A 26,476-nucleotide genomic window follows, 5' to 3' on the forward strand; every position below is an offset into this window, starting at 1 on the left:
TATATATATATATATATATATATATATATATATATATATATATAACATTTTCTTTATTAATTCATCCATTAAAGGGCACCTAGTTTGGCTACATAGTTTAGCTATTGTTGAATTGTGCTGCTATAAAAATTGATGTGGCTGTATCACTATAGTATTCTGATTTTAAATTTTTTGGATATATACTGAGGAGTGGGATTACTGGGTCAAATAGTGGTTCCATTTCTAGATTTCTGAGGAATCCCCATACTGTTATCCAGAGTGGTTGCACCAGTTTTTAGTCCCACCAACAATGTATGTTGCTTCTACATCCTCGCTAACATTTATTGTTACTTGTATTCTCGATAATTGCAATTCTGACTAGAGTTAGATGAAATCTCAGTGTAGTTTTAATTTGCATTTATCTAATTGTTAGAGATGTTGAACATTTTTTCATATATTTGTTAACTGTTCATATTTCTTCTTCTGATGGGCTGGGGCTGGGGCTCAGTGGTAGAGTATTTGGCTAACATGCATGAGGCACTGGGTTCAATCTCCAGCACCACATAAAAAAAACTAAATAAACATAGTTCTTCTTTTGAGGAGTGTCTGTTGAGTTCTTTTCCCACTGATTTTTTTTTTTGGTGTTAAGCTTTTTGTGTATTCTCTGGATATTAATGCCCTATATGAGGTGGGGATGGGAAAGATTTTTCTCTCATTTTGTAGGCTCTCTCTTCATGCTCTTGATTGTTTCCTTTGCTGTGCAGAAGCTTTTTAATTTGATGCTATCCAATTTATTGATTTTTTATTTTACTTCTTGCACTTTAGGAGTCTTATTAAGGAAGTCAGTTCCTGAGTCAATATGTTGGAGTGTTGGGCCTACATTTTCTTCTAGCAGGTACAGGATTTCTGGTCTAATACATAGGTCTTTGGTTCACTTTGAGTTTTGTGTAGGGTGAGAGATAGGGGTGAAATTTCATTCTACTGCATGTGGATTCCCAGTTTTCCCAGCACTATTAATTAAATAGGCTATTTTTTCTTTAATGTATATTTATGGTGTCTTTGTCAAGTAGGAGATAACTATTTATGTGGGTTTGTCTCTGTGTCCTCTATTCTGTTCCATTGGTCTTCATGCCTGTTTTGGTGCCAATAACATGCTGTTTTTGTTGCTGTCGCTCTTTAGTACAATTTAAGGTCTGGTATTGTGATGCCTCCTGCTTTGCTTTTTTTGCTAAGGATTGCTTTGACTATTCTGGGCCTCTTAATTTCCTAAATGAATTTCATGACTGCTTTTTCTATATGAAGAACGTCATTGGAAGTTTGATGGGAATTGCACTGAATCTATATAGCGCTTTTGGAAGTATGACCATTTATAACAATATTATTTGATCAATATCATTCTCTAGTATTTCCCCTTTCTCTCTACTCCTTCTCCCTTGGTCCTTTCCTCTATACTACTGGTCTACCTTCTATTTTCATGAGACCTTGCCCTCTTTTTTTTTAATATTTATTTTTTAGTTTTAGGTGGACACAATATTTTATTTTTATGTGGTACTGAGGATTGAGCCCAGTGCCTCATGCATGCTAGGCAAGCACTCTATCACTGAGCCACAACTCCAGCCCCCCATTTCTATTAAATGAAGAAGCCTTTAAAAAAAAGATTGGGAAAGAGCATGAGGAAGCAAAGAAGTGTAGGTGTGTAAATGAGAAGAATCATTATAGCAGTAGCAGGCAATTCTCTTCCAGTGTGTCTCACCAAAGCTCCCCCTTTTCTTCCTCAGGCTGATATTACCTTTTGACCCATGATGGATTCTAAGACAGAAACCATTAAAAACCCCTCAACATTGTATTCTACCTCTTTTGTAAGATTCACTTTTTTTCACCACTACTATTAAAAGATTCCATTTATTAATAGCTTTTTCTGAAAGCATCATATCTATCATTTGAATCTATAGAAACTCATAATTTTAAAAAGTTACTTACCTTTAGTTTTCTTACACATTTTTTTTGGTCAACTTTGCCTCTTTCTGTTTTACTCTCCTTTCCTCACATCTATTCCCCTGAGAAAGGGGGAGACAGGTGAGGCACAGGGTTGAGGAAATTAGAAGTGGATTTGATATGAGAGGATAGAGGTTGAGGGAAAATGGGTAAAAAAGTGGGGGAAAGTGGAAGAGATCATTAGAGAAGAAGTGAGAAAGAAAAAGGCCAAAAGCAGGAGAGAAAAAGGCACAGAAGGAGAAAGAACTTAATTTGGGTCTTAAATTCAAATTATGTTCTAACCACCTCACCTCATCAAAAATGCCTTAATTCTTTCCAGTGGTGTTCACTGTTAGATTTCACAAACCTGTTTCCTTTTAGGGGCATCCTTCCATTTTTATTTTTAGCCCAGACTTCATAAACAGGGAATGAACCTGACTGTTTAGGATTCCAAGGAATATGATTTGTAATATTTAAGAGGAAAGTAGAAAAGAGATAGGAGTGGGAAGGAACTCTCAATATGTCATAAGTGTTTTTCCTCTCTGTTAGAGTCTGTAAAAAAGTCAGGATGGCTCCTGGCATTTTGCCAGAGAAATGTTAGAGTCTGTAAACAAGTCTGGATGGTGCCTGGCAAAATGCCAGAGGGAGTGGTTTGTGAAGTAACACCATCGAGCCATTAAGTGTGGAGATTCCTTATCTAGTTTATGCTAATTAGATAAGCTGTGTGGAATGTATAAATACTGCTCCTGTCCTGCAATAAACGGCTTCCACTCCTGCTGTATCAATCTACACAAGTTGTTCGTCACCCCCCGGTTATTTTGCTGCAGCCGGACTGCGGCACCTCTCTATATACTTTGTCTCATTTCTTTCCATCTTGGAAAAATACCATGGAAGCACAGATAAGCCTATCATTTGGGCTCACTGTAAAGAAATCAGAAAAGCTAACAAGAATAAAGATTAGAAAAACAAGAAATTAAAAGTTAAGAAAGGAGAGAGATGGACTTAGATCCAGAGAGACAAGTTTAGCTTGGGACCTATCATGTAGGTACATAGGCATGTCATAAAAATGGTGTATTGGAAGTATCATTTTACCCAAAAATCTCATGCTGCAGAGATTAAAAGTAAAATTCTCTCAAACTGCTGAGTGGTGTGAGAGATCATTGTCCCTAACTAGCATTGAATGCCAATCAGAAATTTACTATTTTGGGGAGAAATTATTATTCTGGTTTCTAGCTAAAATAGAAATTGGAATTACAGACTCGTTTTTAGTCTACACTTAGACTAAATTTAATGGAAAAAAATATTAAGATTTGGCTTTTGCGGGAAATAAAGTAGTGTTAAGGGTAAGAGTGTATGAATGGGGAAAAATGAATAAGAGGAGAGTGAAAAGGGGGAAAGAAATACTAATCAGGGGGAAAACTGAAAAACTATACAAGCCTAAGGAAAAAATGGGAAGATTGGGAGAGAGAAATAGAAAGAAATGAAAAAGTACATGAAAGAAAACAAACATGGAAAATAGTTAATACTTTGTGGAAAACTGTGTTGCCAATTTTGTATATTGTACTATCCTTGTTATTTAACAAACTCAAAGTGAACTTTGCTACTGCTCATTCATTGTATTTTTGCTTAGCTCCTGATTTCCAGAGCCCCATTTTAAGCTGCCTGCTAGATTTTAAAAGATGGGCCACCAAGACCACAAACATTTCAGCTTAAAATATTATATATTATAACTGCCTCAAAGGCCTTGAGACTACTCATTGCCCTCCTCATCCCAGCTCCTGAACCACGTGCAAGCACATTTTATGGTTAGAGAAACGAGGGTCAGAAAAATTAAATGTTCACGTAACAGAGGAGATACAGTTAGATCTAAACCTGGGGCTTTTGATCCTAACTTCAGTGTTCAGTAGCTGATTTCTTCATCCTTTCCAACCTTCCGATAATTCCTTTCCACACCTCATTTTATGGACTTACTCCTCCTCATCATGTAGTCTCCCAAACCATCATCCTCAGTATTTTTTTTCTTGTTCTCACAGGCAGGCTGTATGAGTAGCTTGTTGACTGTGTATTTTTGTCCTTAATTTCATTCTGACAGCTCCTTACATGGTTCAAGACTTTGTCACTCTTCACCTGGACTATTATAATAGCTTCCTAACTGGTCTCTACTTCTGGGCCTCCTCTGTCTTTTATTACAGTCAGCATATCGTCCTAAACATGACACCAGTTTTGTCATTTTCCTATATTTTAGCAGCTCCTCTTTAGCTACCTAACAGTTGTATACAAATTTCTCAGCAAATATTATATATCTGGCTCCTGCCTTGCTTTCCAACTGCATGTCTCACTACTCCTAAATGGAACTGAACTGCCTTGTACTCTCCTATTGTTTTGATGTAGCTCACATCATTCTCTATCCAGGGTATCCTCATTTCTCCTTTCCTAACTCAAAACTGCTTCCTTTACAGTTTTGCATGATTTCTTCTCCTGAGCTAAAAATATTCTCCACTTTCAAAGTAGAGAATAATAACATTCTGAATTATGTTATTTGTACATGTTATAAGGCCAGGTAACCTGTCCTGTTATTTTTTAATCTCTCCCAGAGCCTACACCAAAGACTCTTCCTGCCTTATATGTAATATAGTCAGGCACCAAATGCTTGTTCAATTGAACAAAATTGAGTTTGTGGAAGAAGAGAATGAAAGAATTAGTCACATACAGAATAAAGTATCAAAGCCCTATGTTAATTTTAAATTTCCAAAGTCAAATAAATGAATGCCTCAGAATGTATGTAAAATGTACTAATTATATAACAATGTTGTTTATAAAACTGCCAAGTAAAATATTTGCCTGTACTAGACATCTCTGAAATTTCTAAAAATTATCTTGATTTCTTTACAAAATACAATCTGTAGTAGAAATTGACAGATGAAAATTCTATAAACCGCAAAGGAAATTTTGTATTTTTCTTATAAATGTCAGTAGCATTTCCCTACCATGTTCTCAGGTTCAAACCTATAATTGGAACATAGGCCTCATATTACCATGATGTTATCCAATACTTTTGGACACTAATACCCAAAAGGAAAGCCTATAATCATTTTTTTCTTTCTTTTTTTTTTGTAGGACTCATAAATGTGACTACAAATGCTTTCAAAGTATTCAAGCTTTTTGAAATATCTTTTTTTCTCTCTCCACTTAAGCCAAGTTAAATGTTACTGTTTCTTGTACAATATTTGTATGTGTGTGTGGTACTGGGGATTGAACCCAGAAGTATTCTGAGCTATACCTCCCCTTTTATTTAATCTTTTTATTTTGAGGCAGAGTCTCACTAGGTTGCTTAGGGCCTTGCCAAATTGCCCAGGCTGGCCTTGAACTTGTGATCTTCCTGCCTCAGACTCTAATGTGGCTGGGATTATAGCCACTCAGTACAGTACCTGGCCCTATACTACTATTTTATATGCATAACTTAAGCTGAGGCCTGTTCCATCTCCCTAGTTAAAAAGAAACTTGGAAGTGGGTCAGTAGCCAGCAAATGGAGGGATACCCATGTATGTCCATAAGACAACCTTCATGTCATAAGTTTGTTATTCCAAGTTATCTTATTAGACAAGGGATTTTATAAAGAAGAAACTGCTTCTCCCCAGAAAATGAAATAGTATCACCTAACAGTGAGTGAGAGACTAAAGATATAAGCAGGAAGAAACGAGGAGCTAAATGATTTAGATTTACCAAAAATTTAGTTGTGCACAATCCCCCTTTATAGTTTGGATTCTTCTTGCTGAGCTAGTCTTGGATTAGTTCATGCCTGATGAGTTATTAAATTCAGGTAATTGGAAAACCAAATGCTACCAGCACAGAAAAAGAAATGGGAAGCAATGCCTGGCCACTTGAAAAATAGTCTGAGGATAGGCTTTGAGGAAGAATTTCTAAATGTAGGGCTCTCAGAATGGATTCTTTTCCTCTTAACTACTCTACTATTCAAGAACCAGAGGCAACTCCCAGACACCAAACATCACAATGAAATATGTGACGGAATTTGTTCCATACCTGAAGGATGTGAATGAGTTCTCATGCTCCTGTAAAAATAAACAGCACATTTCAAAAGTTTTCCATCATAACCACAACTATTTAGAAAAGAATTATTAAGTATGAGATAACTAGTCATTCTCTAAATGCTTTGTGGGTAGTAATGAACCATGTTTGGCAAGCTGAGGCTGTTATTGATTACAATATTAGATAAAATTATTTATTTACCGATTATCCAACCTGTAAAAGCTATAAAAGCAAACTTTATGTAATAACATATAATCTTTTTTATTGCATTTCTTTCTAGTCACTCAGTGAGGTTGCTGGCATCCCTAGTCCTGCTGCCTGTTAGTCCTTCCTTCTGGGCAGAGACAGATTCTAATTGCTGCTACTCAGGAGAGTAAATAAATAAATAAATCAGTTTTATTGGTAATATAAGGTCTCATAGAGACCTTGGAGTAACTTCTGGATTGGATGGTTTTGAGAAGTCACCAATCTGCTAGCTTCTTCACCAACCTCTTGCTAGGAGTAACAACAATTGGGAATCTTGTAGGCAAAGAACATACCTTTATGTATACTTATTAATATTTCTTGTGGCTTATTGGATTAAACAGGAAATTAGTGGTCAGTTTTTCAGATAATTTAACTTTCAGAAATGTCTTTGGATAAAGAAACTTCTTTTTCAGTACCCCTGATTTATTAAAAAAAAAAAAAGTAGCAATAGTTAAAATACTTATTTTCTTAACTTCATTGGCATGCTAAAATATAAACCTAAGTCATTTAATTTTCTTTTCTTTCCCCCTTGGATTTTTTTATTAGAATTTTATGGTTATAGAAGTCATTTAACTTTCAACATATTCTTGCTTATTTGCCAGATTGTCAATAAATATTTTTGACACATGCTGCTTGAGTAAAACACAGAGTTTAGAAAAGTTCCCTAATTATGATCCACTTTAAGGAGTCAGGCAAATACATCCAGTTCAAGTTCTAAAATTAGTCTTTCAGGAAGTAAATTTAAAATAGTAATTTTCTGAAAGATTCAAGATGGCAGACTAGAGGAAGGCTACATTCCTAGTTGCTCCATGGCTCAGGATTCAAGAAGCAGGAGTATTGTACTTCTGTGCAAGGTGGGTAAAGTAGGGATTTCACTGAAACTCATATTGAACAGACAGGGTGTCTTAGAGATTCAGAAATTTGGGTACATTAAACAAAGAAAGACTACATTGGAGCCAAGCTGTTTGCGACAGCAGTGGTAGTGGCATTGGTTCAGCACAGAAGGAAGGGGAACAGAGAGAAACACAATGGACAAATTTAGTTTGGAAAAACCTGAGATCAGAAAAGCAGCCTGCCCTTAGCTGATGCAGAGGCTGTACTGTGCACTGGTGCTTGAAAAGTGGCCTGTGTTTCCCAGCTGGGCATTCAGAGCTGAGGTGGGAGCTATCCTGAGGCAGCCATGATGCAGCTGCTGCTGGGGGAGCTGGCAGATCTGAGTAAACATGGTTACACTGTCTTAGCAAGCTCCTTCCACCTTCTGTATAGCCTAGGGTGTACTTAGCAGAATGGGAGCAAAACAGGCACAGAGAATATTTTACCCAGGGGGATGCAAGTTGGAAAAGTGAAGGGGAGCCCAACTCACTTCCCCTTTGAGTCTGGTGGCTCACATGACTAGCTGAAGTGGTCAGGAATCTGAATGGGCAGGTATGAATATACTCACAAACTAAGCCTGGGAACCCTGGAAAGACTGTGTTTGTGGCCAGAAGAGTAGGTGAAGGATTGGCTCCTTTAACCCATAAGAAGAATTTTTGAGAGGCTCCTGAGATGCACACTCCCTGCAGAGATAATTGCCAGGCCCTAGGGGTATGTTGATATAATCTCTCCAAAGCCGAAACACCCAGCAAAGCCACTGAGGCCTGATTAGATCTAAGCCTCACCTGCTGGAACTCCACTCAAAACTCTGCAGCAGCAACCCCCAGCCCTGGAGTGCATTGACCTGGTCTGTGTCGATAAAACTCCAACTGACAGTACTTCCCTTCCCATTCTATCTCATAGCAGGGAGAAGAGAAGCTGAGAATTATTTGAACCAGTTTCATTTGTTTCTTTTTTTCTCATTTGTAGCATTTTAAAAATATAGTTATTTTTCCTTATCTTGTCTTTTGAGGGTTAGGGATTTTGATTAGTATATTTTTGTTTTATTTTATATTGTTTTTCATTTGTAAATTTCTCTTTCTCTCTTCTGCTAACAGCCAAATTCTATTGTTCTCTCCTTTATACCTCTCTTTACTATGTTATTTCTATTTCTTCTTCTCCTTCCTTACAACCATCACATATTATATCTTTTCTGCATTCTCCTTGTTCACTTTTTGAAATTATGAACTTTTCCCTACCTTTCTATCACATTTTCTTTTATCTTAATTAACTGCATTCTTACAGTCTTTTAGCACTAATTGACTTATATAACCGCTGTCCCCACCATTAATACTGATGTAATTATTACTGCTGTGGATGACATAGTTGACACTTGTTGTTTGTTTTAATGCCAGATATAGTTAATAGTTACTTATTGGTTTTGCTGTTGGAAATTTCTGACCCTACAATTTCTGTTTTTTTGTTTTTTGCAATTAACATTGTAGATGTCATAGTAGGAACCAAGAACTTAGTTTAATGCTTTGTGTTGGTTGTTATTGTTATTTGTTGGTTGTTATTGCTATTGTTTGTTTACCCTTATTCTGTGAAGTGCTGGGAACCTACAGTTCATTAGGTAGAAACTTTGCTGCTGAACTAAACTTTACAAAAGATACAGTGCACCTTGCTCCACACACAAATTAATGGCATTCAAGCTTCCACTATACTTTAATATAAGAAATAGATAAAAACTCAAGCTAATGACCAGGCCCCCGGAAACAACTAGGGGTAGGACCCCAGGTAATACCTATGGATATCCATTGCTATAGCAAAAACAGAGAGAAATAACACAAAAGCTGTTGAACACCTACAAGGGGTCTCAATCCAGATCACTCTAGGACATTTTAGCAAGTGAAGACTGTGCTGTACAAAGAATGGAAGAGAAATTCCTTTTAACAAAGGCATAAAACCTACCATATAAATTTAAGAAATATGAAAAAACAAGCTAGCACAATGCCTCCTAAAGTTCAAATATACCAGCAAATAACCCCAAAGTATTGAAGTGGATTAAATATCAGATAAGGAATTCAAAAGAATCATTATAAAAATGATCAATAAATTCCAAGAGAACACAGAAAAATAACTGAATGAATTAATGAATTAAGTACAGAATATGAATGAGAAATTCAATAAGGAGATAGAAATAGTGAAAAAGAACCAAAAAGAAGTCTTGGAAATGAACGATACAGTAAATCAAATAAAATGTCTGGTTGAAAGTCTCTGATAGAGTAGACCATGCTGAAGACAGAATCTCAGAGCTGGAAGACAAAGTGGTTATCCTTGTATATTCAGGCAGTACTAAAGGGAAAAAAGTAATCAGGATCAGAATATAAAAGAAATCTGGGACAACATGAAGAGACCAAATTTAAGAATTACTGGAATTAAGGAGGGCCGTGAGATACAGGCTAATGGAATGAGTAAACTCTCCAGGGAAATAATAACAGAAAAATTTCCAAACCTTGAGAATAAGATAGACATCCAGATACAGGAGGCATTCAGAACCCCAAGTAGACAAGACCAAAAAAGAACCTCTCCATGACACATTATAATTAAAATGCCTAACATACAAAGAAGGATAGAATTTTAAAAGCCTCAAGAGAAAAACATCAAATCACATTTAGAGGCAAGCCAATAAGAATCACTTCTGATTTCTCTACACAAATTGTACAAGCTAGGAGGGCTTGGAACAATATATTCCAAGTCCTGAAAGAAAATAACCCTCAACACCAAGAATGCTATATCCAGCAAAAGTATCATTCAAAATTCTTCAATATTTCAACTGAAATAAAAACCTTCCATGGTAAGTCAAAACTAAAAGAATTCATGACTACTAAACAAGCACTATAGAACTTACTTAAATACCACACATAGAAGAAATAAAAAACAAACCTCAGAGCTCACTAAAGAACAAATCTAATTTGAAGAGTAGCTAAGCTAATGATAAACAGGACCAAATTAAACATAATACTGATGCAATACGATAAATAAATCAAATGGCAGTAATTAATAAATATTTCTCTATAATAACATTGGATGTAAGTGGCTTCATCTCTCCAATAAAAAGATGTAGGCTGACAGAATGAATTAATAAAACAACATCCAACTATATGCTGTTTGCAAGAGATGCACCTTAAAGGCAAAGACAGCTACAGGCTGAAAGTAAAAGAATGAAAATTGATATATAATGCAAAAGGAGCCTCCAAACAAGCAGGATTAGCTACTCTCATATCTGACAAAGATTTTATACCAAAATTAATCAGAAGAGACAAAGAGGGTCACTTCATATTGGTAAAGGGAACAATCAAGGAGGTATAACAGGGCTGAGGATATAGAGTTGGTAGAGTGCTTGCCTTGCATGCTTAGGCTCAGGGTTCAATCCCCAACACTACCAAAAAAAAAAAAAAAAAAAGAAGAAGATATAACAATAATGTTTTTTTTTGCCCAAAATGTGTGTATAACTTATTACATAAGATATACTACCCAAATTGAAGTCCTGGATAGACCCCAGTACATAATACTTTGCGATTTCAACACACTTCTCTCACCATTAGGTAGGTCATACAGACATAAACTTAGTAAAGACTCATTGGACCTGAAAAATATTATAAATCAAATAAACCTAACAGACATTGATAGAATATTTCATCCAACAACAGCTGAATACACTTTCTTCTCAGAGGCTCATGGAAACTTCCCCAAAATAGACCTTAAGAGTTGCCACCAAACAACTCTTAGCAAATACAAAATATTGACATATTTCCTTCTCTCTCTCTCTCTCTCTCTCTCTCTCTCTCTGGTACTAGGGAGTGAATCAGGTGTACTCAACCACTGAGTCATATCCCTAGCCCTATTTTGTATTTTATTTAGAGACAAAGTCTCACTGAGTTGTTTAGTACCTCGCCGTTGCTTAGGATGGCTCTGAACTCAAGATTCTCCTGTTTCAGCCTCCCAAGCTTCTTCTCTATTATTAGATCATAATGGAATGAAATTAGAAATCAATATAACCAAACCCTGCAGAAACTATAAAAACACATGAAGATTGAACAATACTCTTTTGAATAATTTAATGGATGATAGAAGAAATCGATGGACAAATTAAAAAATTCTTAAGACTCAAATGAGAATGGTGGTATAATATACCAGAACCTCTGGGGCATTGTAAAGGCAGTTCTAAGAGGAAAGTATATAGCTATGAGTGCCTACATAAGAAAATCAGAAAGATCCCCAATAAACAACCTAATGGGACACCTCAAGGCCCTTGAAAAAGAACAAATTAATTCCAAAACCAGTAGAAGGGAGGAAATAGTTAAGATCAGTCCCCAAATCAATGTACTTGAGAATAAAAAACAATACAAAGGATTGATGAAATAAAGAGTTCATTGTTTGAAAAGGTAAATAAGATTTATAATCCCTTAGCCAAACTAACCAAAGGAAAAAAGGAGGAAAAACCAAATTAATAAAATTAGAGATGAAAAAGAAGAAATCACCATAGGCATCTCAGAAACCCAGGAGATCATTAGGAACTATTTTGAAAACGTACATTCCAATAAGTTGGAAAATGTAAAAGAAATGAAGACATTTTTGATACATACAATGTGCCAAAATTGAGTCAAGAAGACACAGAAAACAAAGATCAATGACATGTAATGAGACAGAAGCAGTAATAAAAAGTCTTCTGACAAAAAAAAAAAAAAAAAAAGCCTAGGACCAGTTGAATTCTACCTGACTTTCAAAGATGAACTAATTAATATCACACTCGTTAAACTATTCCATGAAACAGAAAGAGATGGAACATTTCCAAATTCATTCTACGAAGCCAATATCATGCTTATACCCCAAACCAGAGAAGGATACCTCAAGGAAAGAAAACTACAGACCAATATCCCTGCTGAACTTAGATGCAAAAATATTTAATAAGATATTAGCAAATTATGTTCAATTGAAAGGTTAATAATCTTGAGAACTGTTTGCTAATCTTGTTCCCAGAATGTGCTGTCCCCAGCTGCCAAACTGCAGAATGTATTCCCTCACCTGGTTGCAGGCAAACCGCCCACTCGCCCTGACCCATCAATGAACTTCCCTCCCTGCCCTCTCCAAGGAAAGTATATAAGCTCTGCTTAAGCTGTTCTCAGGGCTCTTTGCTCTATTCAAGTGAGCTCTGAGCCCCAGCATGCTGGACCCCAATAAACCCTTTGCTGTTGCATGAGACAGTCTCTTGGTGGTCTCTTCCTCTGACACTCGCCTGACCTTTACAAATAACATATTAAGAAGATTGTATTCTATGACCAAGTTGGTTTTATTCCAGATATGCAAGGATGGTTTAATATATGCAAATTAATAAATATAAATTCATCACATTAACAGAATTAAGGACAAAAATCACTTAGTAATCTCAATAGATGCAGAGAATGCCTTCAATAAAATTCAGCACCCATTCATGATAAAAATATTGAAAAAACTAGAGATTAAAAGGAATCTACATTGAAAAACTCAAAGCAAGTCTCATAGCAATGGGTAAAACTGAAAGCATTACCTTTGAAATCTGGGACAAGACAAGGATGTCTACTCTTACCACTCCTATTTAATATAGTGTTAGAAATTCTAGCCAGAGCAATTAGGCAAGAGAAAGAAATAAAATGGATGAAATATAGGAAAGAAAGAAGTAAAATTATCACTGTCTGCAGTTGACATGATCCTATACCTAGAAGATTAAAAAAGAAAACTCCACCAAAAGAATTAATAAATTTGCCAGAGCTCATAAATTTGGCAAAGAAGCACATTACAAAATCAACGTACAAAAATCAATAGCTTTCTTATTTAACCACAACAAATCTGCTGAGAAAGAAATCAGGAAAACAGTTCCATTCACAATAACCTCAAAAAGCAAAAGCAAAACCTAGGAATAATTCTAACCATAGAGGTGAAAAGGTGAGAAAACAAAAGAAACAAAAAAGAAATTCTATGATGAAAACTATAGAGCACTGAAGAAAGAAACTGGAGAAGACTTCAGAGGATGGAAAAACCTCTCATGTTCATGAATAGGCAGAATTAATATTATTAAACTGGCCATACTACCAAACACAATATATAGATTCAATGCAATCCCTATCAAAATATCAATGGCATTCTTTACAGAACTAGAGAAAACAGCAAAGATATCATCAGCAGAGCAGAGGGTGAGAATCTCGGAGTTCACTTTGAGGAATCAAGTAAGCTGGAACACCTATTGAGGAAGGTTTGCCTCAAGGAGCCCAGGAAGTGAGTACTGTCCAGATTCAAGTTTAAGTTCAACAATGGTATAGCGCTCTCTGTAGGCATTTATAACTTGGTCCAGAAGGCTGGCAAGATTTTTCCAATGACCTCCAGGGAAACAAATGAACCAGAAAAACTAAGACTCAACATTTGATGTAAATACAGGCAAAAGATACTTCAGATCTATGGGAGTTTTCAGATTATACTAGAGAAAAAGGAAATGGAGGAGCTGAAGCAGTTTGATGAACCAGGTTTTATTTTCCTTGACTTTAAGCCCTTGCTCATGCTGAAGAAGCACCATTAACCTGAGACCTTCCCTGTTCCTTTACCCTGAGAGACCATGGTAAACGGGAGCTCAACCCTGTTTAGTGCTCTACTCACCAAGTGTCTGGAGAAGGCAGTCAAAGCAGTATGCAGATACTCATTCCACGAGAACATCCTTCCTTATTTTGTGGCTTTGGTGCCACAGGAAGAAGAGCTGGATAACCAGAAAATTCCGGTGACCCCTCCAAGCTTCCTACCCCTATGCTGGGATAAATGGAAACTGCCTCTTACTAAAAAAGTCATGGCCAACCCTGAACAGATAGCCAAGATGAAAGCCATTGTTAAAAAGCTGTGCTTCAAATACAGAAGTCATAGCTTTGAGAATCCAGTGCTGCAGTACCACTTTAGAAATCTGGAGGCCTTAGCTTTGGATCTGATGGAGCCTAAACAAGCAATAGATCTGACATTGCCCAAGGTTGAAGCAATGAATAAAAGACTGGGCTCTCTGGTAGATAAGTTTAAAGGAACTTGTCTACCCCACCAAATTACAATCCTGAGGGCAAAGTTAGTAAGTGAAACCAAGATGATGGAGGTTCTGGAAGCAAAAGGCTCAAAGTAGAGGTATATGAAGAGGAAATGAATGGTCATGCTGTGGAACTCACTGTGCCCATGAGAAAGAGGCCTACAGGTGTACAGGCTGAAGGGGGGTGTGTGAAGAAGCGGGAGTTGCTGGCCACTCTCACTAAGCATTTTCAGAAGGACTGACTGGTGACCACACATCCTTGCTGTGGCCAGTTGCCTGATTTTTATTCTCAACAAAACGTGTTTTTCCTGAGATGGGAAGAGCTTCTTTCAGAAGCTGAAGGACTTTACATTTGAAACTTGTTGGCACAGAGACTGCACAGCTCTCCCACTTGGCCTGTGCCTTACTCTATGTGAATAAAGAACCCCAACTTTGTACTAAAATATAAAAAAAAAGTTCAAAAAAATAAAAAAAAGTTCAAAAGGCCTGTGCCTTACTCTATGTGAATAAAGAACTCCAACTTTGTACTAAAAAATTAAAAACAGGAGATCAGTAGAGGAAAGGGATCAGGGCTGGGAGGAAGGGAGGGAGGGAAGAAGTGTTGGGGAGTGGTATTGGCCAAATTATATTGTTATATTGTGTGCATGCATGAATATGTAACAAGTCCCATCAATCTGTACAACTCTAATGCGCCAATAAAAAATGTGGAAAAAAAATATAGTAGTAATTTTCTGAAGAGTTAGTAAATAAGAATTCATATGGCCTGTACCAAAATTGATCTGTTGATTTGAATGAGACTGATAATAAAAGTTTTTAAGAGACTGAAGATATAAATTAAGTATATCTTTAATAAATAGGTACAAGTTAAAATAAAGCCTGCTATTATTCTATTATTAACAGTCATGGTAGCACTATTGTCAAGGCATAAGAAGGAATATACATTCTTCATAGAGTAAATACTTCATTTCTAAAAGACCTAAACTGACAGTATTGAAAAGTTTAAGTCTCCATCTTTTTTATCTTTCATTCATAATTAACATTCTTAAATTAGACTCCAGCTAGTCATTATGTTCCTAATACAAATAGGCAATAAAAAAGAATTCATGATTGATTACATTGAACTTAACAGGGTTACTTAGAGTGAAAATTTGTTTTTGTTTTATTTTGTTTTTCTTCATCTGTTTATTTCTCCCCAGTGAAGTCAGTAGATTAATGGCACTGGAAGCCCAGGGATGAAGCCTTGAAGAATTTAAGATAAGTTAAATAGTAAGTTCCTTTATATCTTTTTAAAAATATTCTTTTGGTTGTTAATGGATCTTTATTTATTTATGTATATGTGGTGCTGAGAATTGAACCCTGTGCTTCACACTAGCTAGGCAAGCGCTCTACCACTGAGCTATGCCCCTAGCCCAAGATCCTTTATATCTTTAAACTTCTATAATTTTTTCATTTGTATAGGGGTTCATTTTATCATTTCTAATAGTTATCATAACATGAAACTAAAAAACTTAGCACCTGCAGAACATTTTTTATCCTAAAAATGTGTTATCTTCGTAATTTTAAATATTTTAAAGAGCAGTTAAAAGTTAGCTTAATGATGAGGAAGGCTTTTTAGATAATAAATTATTCTCTGCAAAGATATAATACTGGTTACCTATTATGCATTTGTCAAAATTCACTGAACTGTACAACACAAAGCACGAACCTTATTGTAAACTATGGAGTATAGTTAATAATAACATATCAGTATATCATATATAAGATATATAGGAGAAACTGTGGGGGTGAGGAGAGGAGGTGGCAGTGAGATGGAACTCTATCTCCCATCTGCCCAATTAGTCTGTAAATCTAAAACTGTAATAAAAAGTAAAGTTTGTCAATTCCTTAAATGTTTTTTAAAAGGCATCAAATATTAATCTAATGGTTTTAAGGAATTCGTTATGTGCAAAAGGGCAAGGAGGAAGCTGAAATGATTTAAGTAGTTAACCTTATAATATTTTGATTCATGGTGTGTTTCTTTTTTCTTTTTTTAAAGAGAGAGAGAGAGAGAGAGAGAGAGAGAGAGAGAGAATTTTAATATTTATTTTTTAGTGTTTCGGCAGACACAACATCTTTGTTTTGTATGTGGTGCTGAGGATCGAACCCGGGCCGCACGCATGTCAGGTGAGCACGCTACCCCTTGAGCCACATCCCCAGCCCCCCATGGTATGTTTCTTAAGTATTAGACAATAGCTGGGGACACTGTATTTAAGATATGAGAACAAAATAAAACAGGAGCACATCAGAATGATTTGACTTGATCAATAATTATTTAGGGGAAATTGCTAAGTTGGATGAATTGATTTTATCTTGCTCCTATCCCCCGTTTTAAAATAAATCATAGGCTTTTCTATTAAACCTGTATTTCTGCATAGTAGTCAAAGGAATATTCCCCACTGAGTGGCACATTTTTATGTCCCTCTGCATCTAACAATTCTGTCTCCCCTCTCTATTTCTGATAGCTTCTCTCTCTTTCTCTCCCTTCGTTATCCTCCTTTCTTTCCTTTTTTTTTTTTTTTTTTTAAATCTTGGTCTTTCTTTCTCTGTAACACATTAGACTTTCCAGTACTCCTTCTGGTCATTGTTTTGTTTCAGTGAAATAATTCAGTGGTTACCATCAAGAAATAATAGGTCAGTGTTCTGGGTGAAATTTGTATCTATTTTAGCTACTCTGTGCCTCCAATAGGAAGTAGGGTGGGTGATAACAGCAATTCTCACTTGAGACACATACATATACAGTCATGTTCTGTTGTTTATTAATATATATTTATTTATTTATCTATACCTATATATTAGCTCCTAGTCATATAGGAAAGATTCCTGAAAAAGACTCCTTTGAGTTTGAGGGTTCTTTTTATGGCCTTAAAGGGAAATCCTTATTTTGACTCTGAGCCTATAGGAGAGAGAGTATCCTGGCTCAACCCCACTTTGTACATAGTACTGGCTCCTCAATCAGGCAATGAATGTTCTCCCAAACTTGGGCATGCATTAGAATCACTTGGAGATCAATTAAAACACAGAATGCTATGTCCCTTCCTCAGATTTTATGATTCAATAAGATAGGCCTGAGAATTTAAATCTCTTAACAAGTTCCTAGACACTCCTGTTATTGCTGTCGCTGGTCTAGCAGCCACACTTCGAGAACACTGGCATGAGAACCCTAGATATTAAATGATGTTTCACCCGAGCAGATAATCAGGATCCAACACATTGGATGTCTTGACACTTGGACCTAGAGGCTCTAGAATTAGGGGAAATGTGTTAAGGATACAACATAAACATTACTCTGATTTCAAGGTCTGTGGCTCTCCTAAGGATCATTCATGTTCCTTTGCTTCCCTTGACCCCCTACAACTTTGCTAGGAAAGATTAAAAAGAAAACCAGTTTTGAGTAATTAATCCTTAATCAATTAAGATATTTTAAGGTAGCTATTTTTTGACAGAATAGCTTACTTTCTTTAATCTACATGAATGTAAATGAATTATTAGTGACAATAGTGATCATCTAATATATCCCAGCGCTCCTTTATAAACTTCTGTCACTCTACTTTTTATAACCCTACTATTTCCATACCACCACACTCCTTTTTAAGGAATCCTCCAGAATACACTTAGATTTAACTTTAAGCTTACATTCTATCATTTGTTTAAGCAGTAGATATTCCCAGTGATTAAAATTATATAGTAATTAGAAACACAAAAGGATCTAGATACCTCAAAGGAGAATGTCTAAAGTCTATCCAGGACAAACGACTTAATGTTCATTTCTGAGATATTTCCAGGGACAGATTCCATAACCTATAGAGACCAGCCCTGTTATTTGTTTTTTTAGTACTAGGGATTTAATTTAGGGCCTTGCACATGGTAGTCAAGAACTCTACCACTAAGCTACGGGATCCAGTCCTTTAAAATTTTTATTTATTTATTTAAATCTTGAGACAAAGTCTTGCTAAATTGCAGGTGGCCTGAAATTTTTAATCCTCCTACCTTAGTCTCACAAGTAGCTGGGATTACGGTTTGTGACACCTTGCCTGGTTCAGGTCTGTTGTTTATTGGTATCAAACCCATGATATGTACTTATTTTTATTTTATTTATTTTTTGTGGTACTAGGGACTGAAACAAGGGGTGCTTTGCCACTGACCTAATCTCTAAATTTTTATTTTTATTTTGAGACAGAGTCTTGCTAAATTGCCAAGGCTGGCCTTGAACTTGTGATCTTCCTGCTTCAGCCTCTTGAGTAGTTGGGCTTATAGGTGTGTACCACTGTGCCTGGCTTTGTTTTTGTTATTTTTAACTGACCGCGTGTCTGCTGTTACTTTACTCCATAATAATTTTTGTTCCTTTGTGTTTAAACTAATTTTTATTTTAAATCTACTTTTTAAATTTAGCCCTCTGGTAGACTTTATCATGTATTAGAATAACGACATTTTCACTTACTAAATTAACATTCTCCTATCACCTCAATTTTTTTGCTGCATTAAAAATATTTAATGAGTTTTGTGCCCTTTAATTTTTTCCCTAGGTTCAGTTTATTGGGTAGTATAATAGAAAAATTATTTTAGAGGTACTGCATAATGTAGAACCATTTTTTGTACTCTATTCAATGTGAGTCAAATCTACATTAGTTTTTTTGCTAAGTCTAATCTAGAATTTGAACCAACCAACCTTCCTTCCCTCCTGCCTTCCTTCTTAACCTACCTACCTTCTTTCCTTTCTTCTTCCCTTCCTCTCTCTCTCTCCTTCCTCTATTCATAATATATATATATATATATATATATATATGTATATATAATATATATACATTTATATATATATATATAGAATTTATATATATACACACATATATAGAATTTATATATACATATATAGAATTTATACATATATATAGAATTTATATAGAGAGAGAATTTTTATATACATATATAGAATTTACATATATAGAACTTTTATATATAGAATTTATATATATAAATTTAAAGCAATTACCATGAGCCTGACATGTGTTTTAATTCCTAAGATAGTTATATATGGTTGACATTCCCATTTTACAAATGAGAAATCTAAAACCTAAAGAAGTTAAATAACTTGCTAAGATCACAGAGTTAGTAAGAGAGGAGTCAAGATTTGAACATAGAGATCTAACTGCAAAGCTCATCCTTTAGTTGCTGTGTTAAATTTCTCCTAATTAAGGCATTAATCTTCTTTTTAAACTGTATATGTAATCAATTACATAATAAAACTTTAATAGAAACATCTATCAATAGCTACAATAAATATCAATTCCTCAATCATCAGCTATGCTCAAACTGTGGTTTCTTCCAATCCCATAGTAGAAATAAATATCATTGTATATACATTTTTGGAATTTTATTTTTCCAGCTTATAAGTCCTATTAATTATGTAGCCCTTTTTCATTGAAATTCTATTGCTTTTCCTAATGAGAATCTGCTGTTTCACTAAATCCTGGTTAGCCATTCTTCCACTATTGGTCATTTGGATGACTTACAGGCTTAAAGTATAAAACACTATGTTCAGGACTGGGGTTGTGGCTCAGTGGTAGAGCACTTGCCTAGCACTGCATAAAGGTGAATAAATAAAATAAGGGTATTGTGCCCATCTACAACTAAAAAAAGTTTTTTAAAAACCACTATGTTCAAATAAGTTACTTTCTCCTTTGACTTATTTCTTTAACATGTATTTCTATAAGTCAAGGGTATAACCATTTGTAGCATTGAGTTTCCAAGTCACTCTGTAGAAAGCCCTCCACTATTTACGGTGACATCATAAATGTTATGGACAGCTAGTAAAATGCCAACTGGTAACTGCTTTACTTGTATTGTATTTCTTTACTATTAATGAAGTTGATGACTCTTCAAGAATTTGTCTTCTGGTATTTTCTTTCTTTCTTTTTATAAATTTTTATCTTGGTTATAGATGGACACATACCATTATTTATTTATTTTTATATGATGCTGAGGATTGAACCCAGTGCCTCACACATGCCGGGCAAGCGCTTTACTACTAAGCCACAACCCCAGCCCCTCTTTTTTTTTTTTTTTTTGGTACTAGGGATTGAACTCAAGGGCACTTGGCCAGTAAGCCACATCCCCCGCCCCATTTTGTATTTTATTTAGAGACAGGGTCTCACTGAGCTGTTAAGCACCTTGCTTGCTGAGGCTGGCTTTGAACTCGAGATTCTCCTGTCTCAGTCTCCCAAGTTGCTGGGATTACAGGTGTGCGCCATTGTACCCAGCCTGGTGTATTTTCTATTCCTGTTCTTAAACCATTTGTTAATTGGATAGTTTACAAATTCCTATCAACCATTTAAGTATAAAGATAATCCATTCTTTTTCCATTCTGTTGTTATGCATTTATTTAAAATTGTTTATTTGGCTGATACTTATACTTGTTATGCAGCTTGGAACTCAATTCCCCCAGAGCTCCCATTTCCTCAGCTTTCTGCTCAAAAGTCCCTTCCTCAGAGAGCATGCCCATGACTACCTGTGTAAAATATCCCTCTGCTTTTCTCAAATCACTCTTTTTTCTAAGTTTTTAATCACAGTGCATTCCAGTTGGCATATATATCTTATTTGTTTATGATCTCCCTAGTAGAATAAAACATTTCAGGAGACAGGGGCATGATTATTTTTATAGTCTATCTCCAGTGCCTAGCACATAGGAGGAATTTAATAAATATGGGGAATGACTCCAACTTGGCCATTGAAAATTATTTTTATTGCTTCTGTGGACAAGAAATGAACTTTCCTCTGTAACAAAGGCAATGATAATATTGCATTTTTTCCAGCCTATTTTAATTATTTATTTACTCTTTTCTCATCTGAAATTTTTTGGTTGTACAGTGTAAATCTTTGGCTAACATTTTTCTTTTTGTATATTGTCTGATCTCATCGATTCAAATCTATTTTTGTATCCTTATTTCTATATTCTAAACTTTGTACTGGTAATTATTTTTAATAGGGTGCCGGGGATTGAACCCAGAGCTTTGAGCATTCTAACCATGTGCTGTATCCACTGAGCTGCACCTCTGGCCCCTGTCTTAGAATTCTGAGAGCCTTAATTATGACATGCCTTAAGATGTTATGGGACCCAGTGCCCTGAAGACATTTTCTTTTCTTTTTAGTTTTTGGTTCTGGGGATTTAACTCAGAAGGGCTTTTACCACTGAGTCACATCCCTAGCCCTTTTTACTTTTTATTTTGAGACAACTTGTCTTCCTAAGTTGCTTAGGTCCAGGCTAAATTGCTGAGGCTGGCTTTGAATTTGAGATGCTCCTGAGTCACTGAGCGTACAGGTATGTGCCACTGTACTTGGCTCCTGAAGACACTTTCCATCCCAACTGTTTCTTTGAGACTCATACCCCTATCTTTTCCATATATTTTTAATTATTTTGTTTTGGTACTGGAGTTTTATCTCAGGGGTGCTTAACCACTTATATATAAGGCTATATCCCTAGCCTTTTTTATTTTTTGTTTTTTTCTTTTTTGAGACAAGGTCTCACTAAGTTGCTAGGTCTCACTGAATGGCTGAGTCTGGACTTGAACTTGAGATCCTCCTCTCTTTGCCTCCTGAGTTGCTAGGATTACAGGCAAGTACCACCATGCCCAGTTTTTTAATAATTTTAAAATTTCCTTGAAATATCCTATTGAGATGTTCATTGGTTTTATATTAAATACATAAATCAGTTGAGGATATCTTCTCAACTTTGCTGTTTTATTAAACTTACTGACCCATAAGGAAAGCCTCTTTTCTTTTTTCAAGTTGTACTTTATTTCTACCATGTAAGTTTTATGTTTTTAAAATCAGTTATCTTATTACCACACTTGATTTTTGTTGCTGTTGCTATTAAAAAATGCATTCTTTTTTCAGTATTCTTTATGTTTATTAATTAAAAAAAAATTGAGAGGCAGGTGTAATGATGTACACCCTACTATCAACTACTTAGGAAGCGGAGGCAGGAGGATTGCAAATTCAACATCAGCCTGGGCAACTGAGTGAGACCCTGTTTCAAAATAAAAAACAAAAAGAACTAGAGATGTAGCTCAGTGGTAGAGTGCCCCTAGGTTTGGTTTTTAATCCTGCAAAACACAAATAAACAAAATATATATAAATTTGTTACATGTGTTTAAATTATCATAACTTTTCTATTCTTTTGTATTTATATGATTAATATTAATAATTTCCTTAATTTTACAATAAGCTTGTTGTGTTTTGCCTGTTGAGATTCTAAGAATTTAGTATTTATTGTAGACTAAACTAGAATTTTCTTTTTTGTGTTGTCTTTGCCTGGCTTTATAATCCAAATAGATTATTTGCTTCATGAAATTGTGAAAACAAAACAGAATATTTTTTCTATATTTCTATATTAAAACAAAACAGTACATAAAATAGAAACAAGTCTTAGAGTATCTAAAAAACTGTTCTGGAAAAGTCAAAATTGTCTTACTTAAATGAGAGCTTTTTGATAATTTTTTTCTATTTCTTCAGTTTTCAATTTCTGGTTGCATTAATTTTGCTTTTTTCTTTTACATTTTTAACCTTATTTAGCATTTTCAAGTTATTGAAACAAAACTGTATTTGACCTTTCTCAATAATGTTTTACCATTCTTCTTGATATAACATCTTTTACATTTTTCAATTTTACTTTAAAAACAAAATAGCCAACCCAATGATTTGCCAGTTTTATCCAGTTTTGTTTTGTTGCTCTTTTTGAAGAATCAACCAATCTTTTTAGCACTTCAAATTATTTTAAAATTTTCTGGTTAATTAATTTTTAATGTCAATTTTTTCTGTTTTCCCCTGTTTATATATATATATATGTGTGTGTGTGTGTGTGTGTGTGTGTGTGTGTGTATATTTTACATTCCTCATTTTATTCTTACTAATAGGGGTCTTGCTTTGTGGCCCAGGCTAATTTTGTTTTGTTTGTTTGTTTGTTTGCATTCAAGTTTGCAATAAAGCTATTGAAATTATGAAAATAGTTTTTTGAATTTTCATTAGTGCAAATGTCACTCATTAGATAAATATAAGAAATATATAGAGGCTATGTAGAGAAGAAGATATAGAGAAGTATAAAGATATAAGAAAATATACCCACACAAGCCCTCCAGAACTCAACGTCCTGGCTTCAAAATGTGAACACTGTGATTCTCTTATATTTTGTAAACACAAAATGGACAATAGGCCAATAGCCATAATACTAACTGAGTGGTGTAAGAAGCTGGTTTAAAAATTAAAATTATCCAAGGTTGAATCAAGGTTGTGGGTAGTTAAGAGTTGACTATATCATTGGGCAATTACACTGTATCTGTCTCTGAGAATCTTCAGAGACAAATGGCTCAATTATAAGGACTTTAAAGCACACACCTATTTACATTGCTTTACATCTTAGAAACCTCCACAGCATTTTCTTGCCACATACCTGGAGTCTACTGCCTTGAGAGCTGTGTTTTTTAAATCAGTTGTCTTTTCTTCAGAGGTTTTGTCACTCATTTCTTTTGATATGTTTGCCTCACTTCTTGCTGCACTCAAAGTAGTATGAAAACACCTTTCACCTTGGAAAGTAAGTGTTATGTCTGAGATGGTGACACGTTTTGAGGATTCTTTGAATTCACTCTTACTTTTTGTATCTCGTAGACATCCAGGCTTCATAGTGCTTTCCACTTTTTCCTTTGAAAATGACAAAGCAATAGCAAGTCAGGTAATAGAAGAGTGTGATATAGAAATAGATTATTTATGGAGCAGTATCTAGTACAGTAATCATTTCATTCACATTTACTGAGTGTGCACAGGTGTTGGAGGCAGGCAGTGTGGGAACTATGGCCTGCCTCACTGCAGCCTCATTTTGTGATGTGCACCAGTGTCACCTCACATAAAACAAGTAGCACTTATAATTACAGCATTTCTTGTCTGCGAATTGTGGGGGCAAGGAATGTTTTCTGAAAATGTTAGTCTCCTAGTCTACGAGCAACAAAGATATGATAGAGGCTTGGAGTTCATAATAATACTAGTCTTTGTTTTTCAAAAGATTAAAAGCCTGTACCTAAAATCTAATACCCTAAAATCTCTCCCCATTCTTCTAATTTCCTGGAATCTGTTACTATGCCACTTCTTAGTCACTTACTGATCACAGCAGAATCTCTCATTCAGGCTGGTGAACCCCAAAGCTTGTGTTAACATTCCTCACATCTGTACCTTCTTCCTCCCATTGCCCCTACCTGGTCCATTACCTCTATTATATTTCCTTAAAAATAATGTAGTAATCTGGATCTGGGGTTGTGGCTCAGTGGTAGAGTGCTCAGCACTACCTAAAAAAATTAATAAATAAAAATAAAGGTGTTAAAAATAGTGTGATAATCTTATTTTAAAAGATAACACTTTCCTTTTTTTCCCTGAAAATTAAAGCTATTTATATTATAGAATACTTGGAAAATCCTCTAAGGAATAAAGTGAAAGGTAGAAATTATTCCTTGCATGAAGCCACTGTCCAAAAAAAGCCATTCCTCTGGCACAATTATTTCCCATCTCTTTGTTAATTTATTTATTTTTTATTATATCTGCTTTGACATTGTTTTGAAGTTGCTGCCTACATTTTTTCACCTAACATTTCATTACTATAAGCATTTTCCTCCTGTCATTAATAATTGTGTAAAAACACTTGATTTTTTTCATAATTAAAAATAATTTATCTTTATTATAGGAAACAGAGAATCCAAAACAGTATAAACAAGACATAAGTGGCCCATAGTCCTACAATCTAAAGATTAACTGCTATTCACTATATATATATATTTATTTCTTTGTATGTGTGTGTGTAAATGTATTTTTACATCCCAGAGAACATATTGTTCATTTTTCACTCAAATTTATATCATATACACTTTTCCAGGTTAAGAAACATTCTTAAATAATTTTAATAACTACAAAATAGTAATTCATTTAACAAAGTTTTACTCAGTGCCTATGATATTATCAGGCACTATGGTAGCTCCTGAATAAGATAAATATGACATCTGCTCTTCATAAAATTTGTTTAGCTATTCCTAGTAGATATTTAGGTTACTTCCGTGCTTTCATTATTATAAGCATGGGAAGCATAAGATATGATTAATGTGTGTGCGTGCGTGTGTGCTCAACCAGAACCTTGTGAGTGCTAAGTATGTTCTACCACTGATATGCACTCACAGCCTATAACTAACATCTTTGTAATTAAATCTTCATTTCTGTCAAAGGGTACAAATATTTTTAAGGTTCTTGACTCAGAATTATTTCAAGAAAACTGACCCAATTCTCATTTATACTATAAATCTCTACAAATTCCCAGTTGACTACACTTTTGCTAATATTGATAGTGTTTATTCTTTTAATTTTTAACTTTTTTGCAGTGCAGATTGAACCCAGGGCCTTGAACATGTCAGGCACTCTACCTTAAGTACTCGTACAGCTTTTTTTTTTGAGATGGGATCTCACTAAGTTGCCCAGACTGGTCTCAAACTTGAGATCCTCTGCCTGCCTCAGCCTCCAAAACAGCTGGAATTACAAGCATGTGTCCCTGAGTCTAGTTCTGTGTCTGTTCTTTTTTTTATTTTTTTAGTTGTTGATAGACCTTTATTTATTTATATGTGGTGTTGAGAATCTAACCCAGTGCCTCACACATGCCAGGCAAGTGTGCTGCCGCTGAGCCACAGGTCTCAGCCCCTGTGTCTGTTCTTTTAATTAACAATTACATGGGTTAAATATTTTTTGTAGGAGCTCTGTGCATGGAGAAATAGGAGTCGCTGGTCAATAGGAAGAACAAGTTCTGATATTCTATTGCACAGCATAACGGCTATAGATTGTAAAATACCAGAAAAGAGAAATTTAATTTTTTTTCTAGTATTATTTATGCTCAACTTCTTCTGTGAAACTTCTGTCCTCATCCTTTGATCTATTTCTATTGTGAGCCTAGTGGAGAAATTTTAGCAGTTTTCTTCAGACTGATCTCTTCACCTATTATGCATCCTGCCATCAGATTAATCTTTAAAACAAACAAAAAACAAAACAACTCCTTCATTCCCTTACACAGCCCTAAGTTGCTAAGGTTTTCTCAGAATGAAGTCTCCACTTCTTGATTTGGCATTCAAGGTTTACAAGCAACTTTCCAATCCTATATGCTAATATTCTCCACACATATTATGCTCCATCTTATTTGAATTAACCTGAATATGGCTTTGTTTTTCCACTTCC

The 26,476-nt window shown here is 35.1% G+C and overlaps 1 protein-coding gene and 1 pseudogene across 1 annotated transcript in view; one reads left to right on the forward strand and one right to left on the reverse strand.

Annotated features, from left to right (window-relative positions):
• Positions 1-3,256: 3,256 nt before the first annotated feature.
• Positions 3,257-26,476, reverse strand: part of Garin2 (golgi associated RAB2 interactor family member 2) — a 35,932-nt gene continuing 12,712 nt past the window's right edge. Inside the window, 3 exon segments of the mRNA XM_027929656.3 lie at positions 3,257-3,390; positions 5,995-6,023; positions 23,673-23,920. Of these exon segments, the coding sequence (XP_027785457.2) occupies positions 3,257-3,390; positions 5,995-6,023; positions 23,673-23,920 (411 nt within the window).
• Positions 9,269-14,436, forward strand: LOC114088097 (X-ray repair cross-complementing protein 6 pseudogene; annotated as a pseudogene).

The sequence above is a fragment of the Marmota flaviventris genome, chromosome 2 (assembly GCF_047511675.1).
Source record: "Marmota flaviventris isolate mMarFla1 chromosome 2, mMarFla1.hap1, whole genome shotgun sequence".
Taxonomy (NCBI): Eukaryota; Metazoa; Chordata; class Mammalia; order Rodentia; family Sciuridae; genus Marmota; species Marmota flaviventris.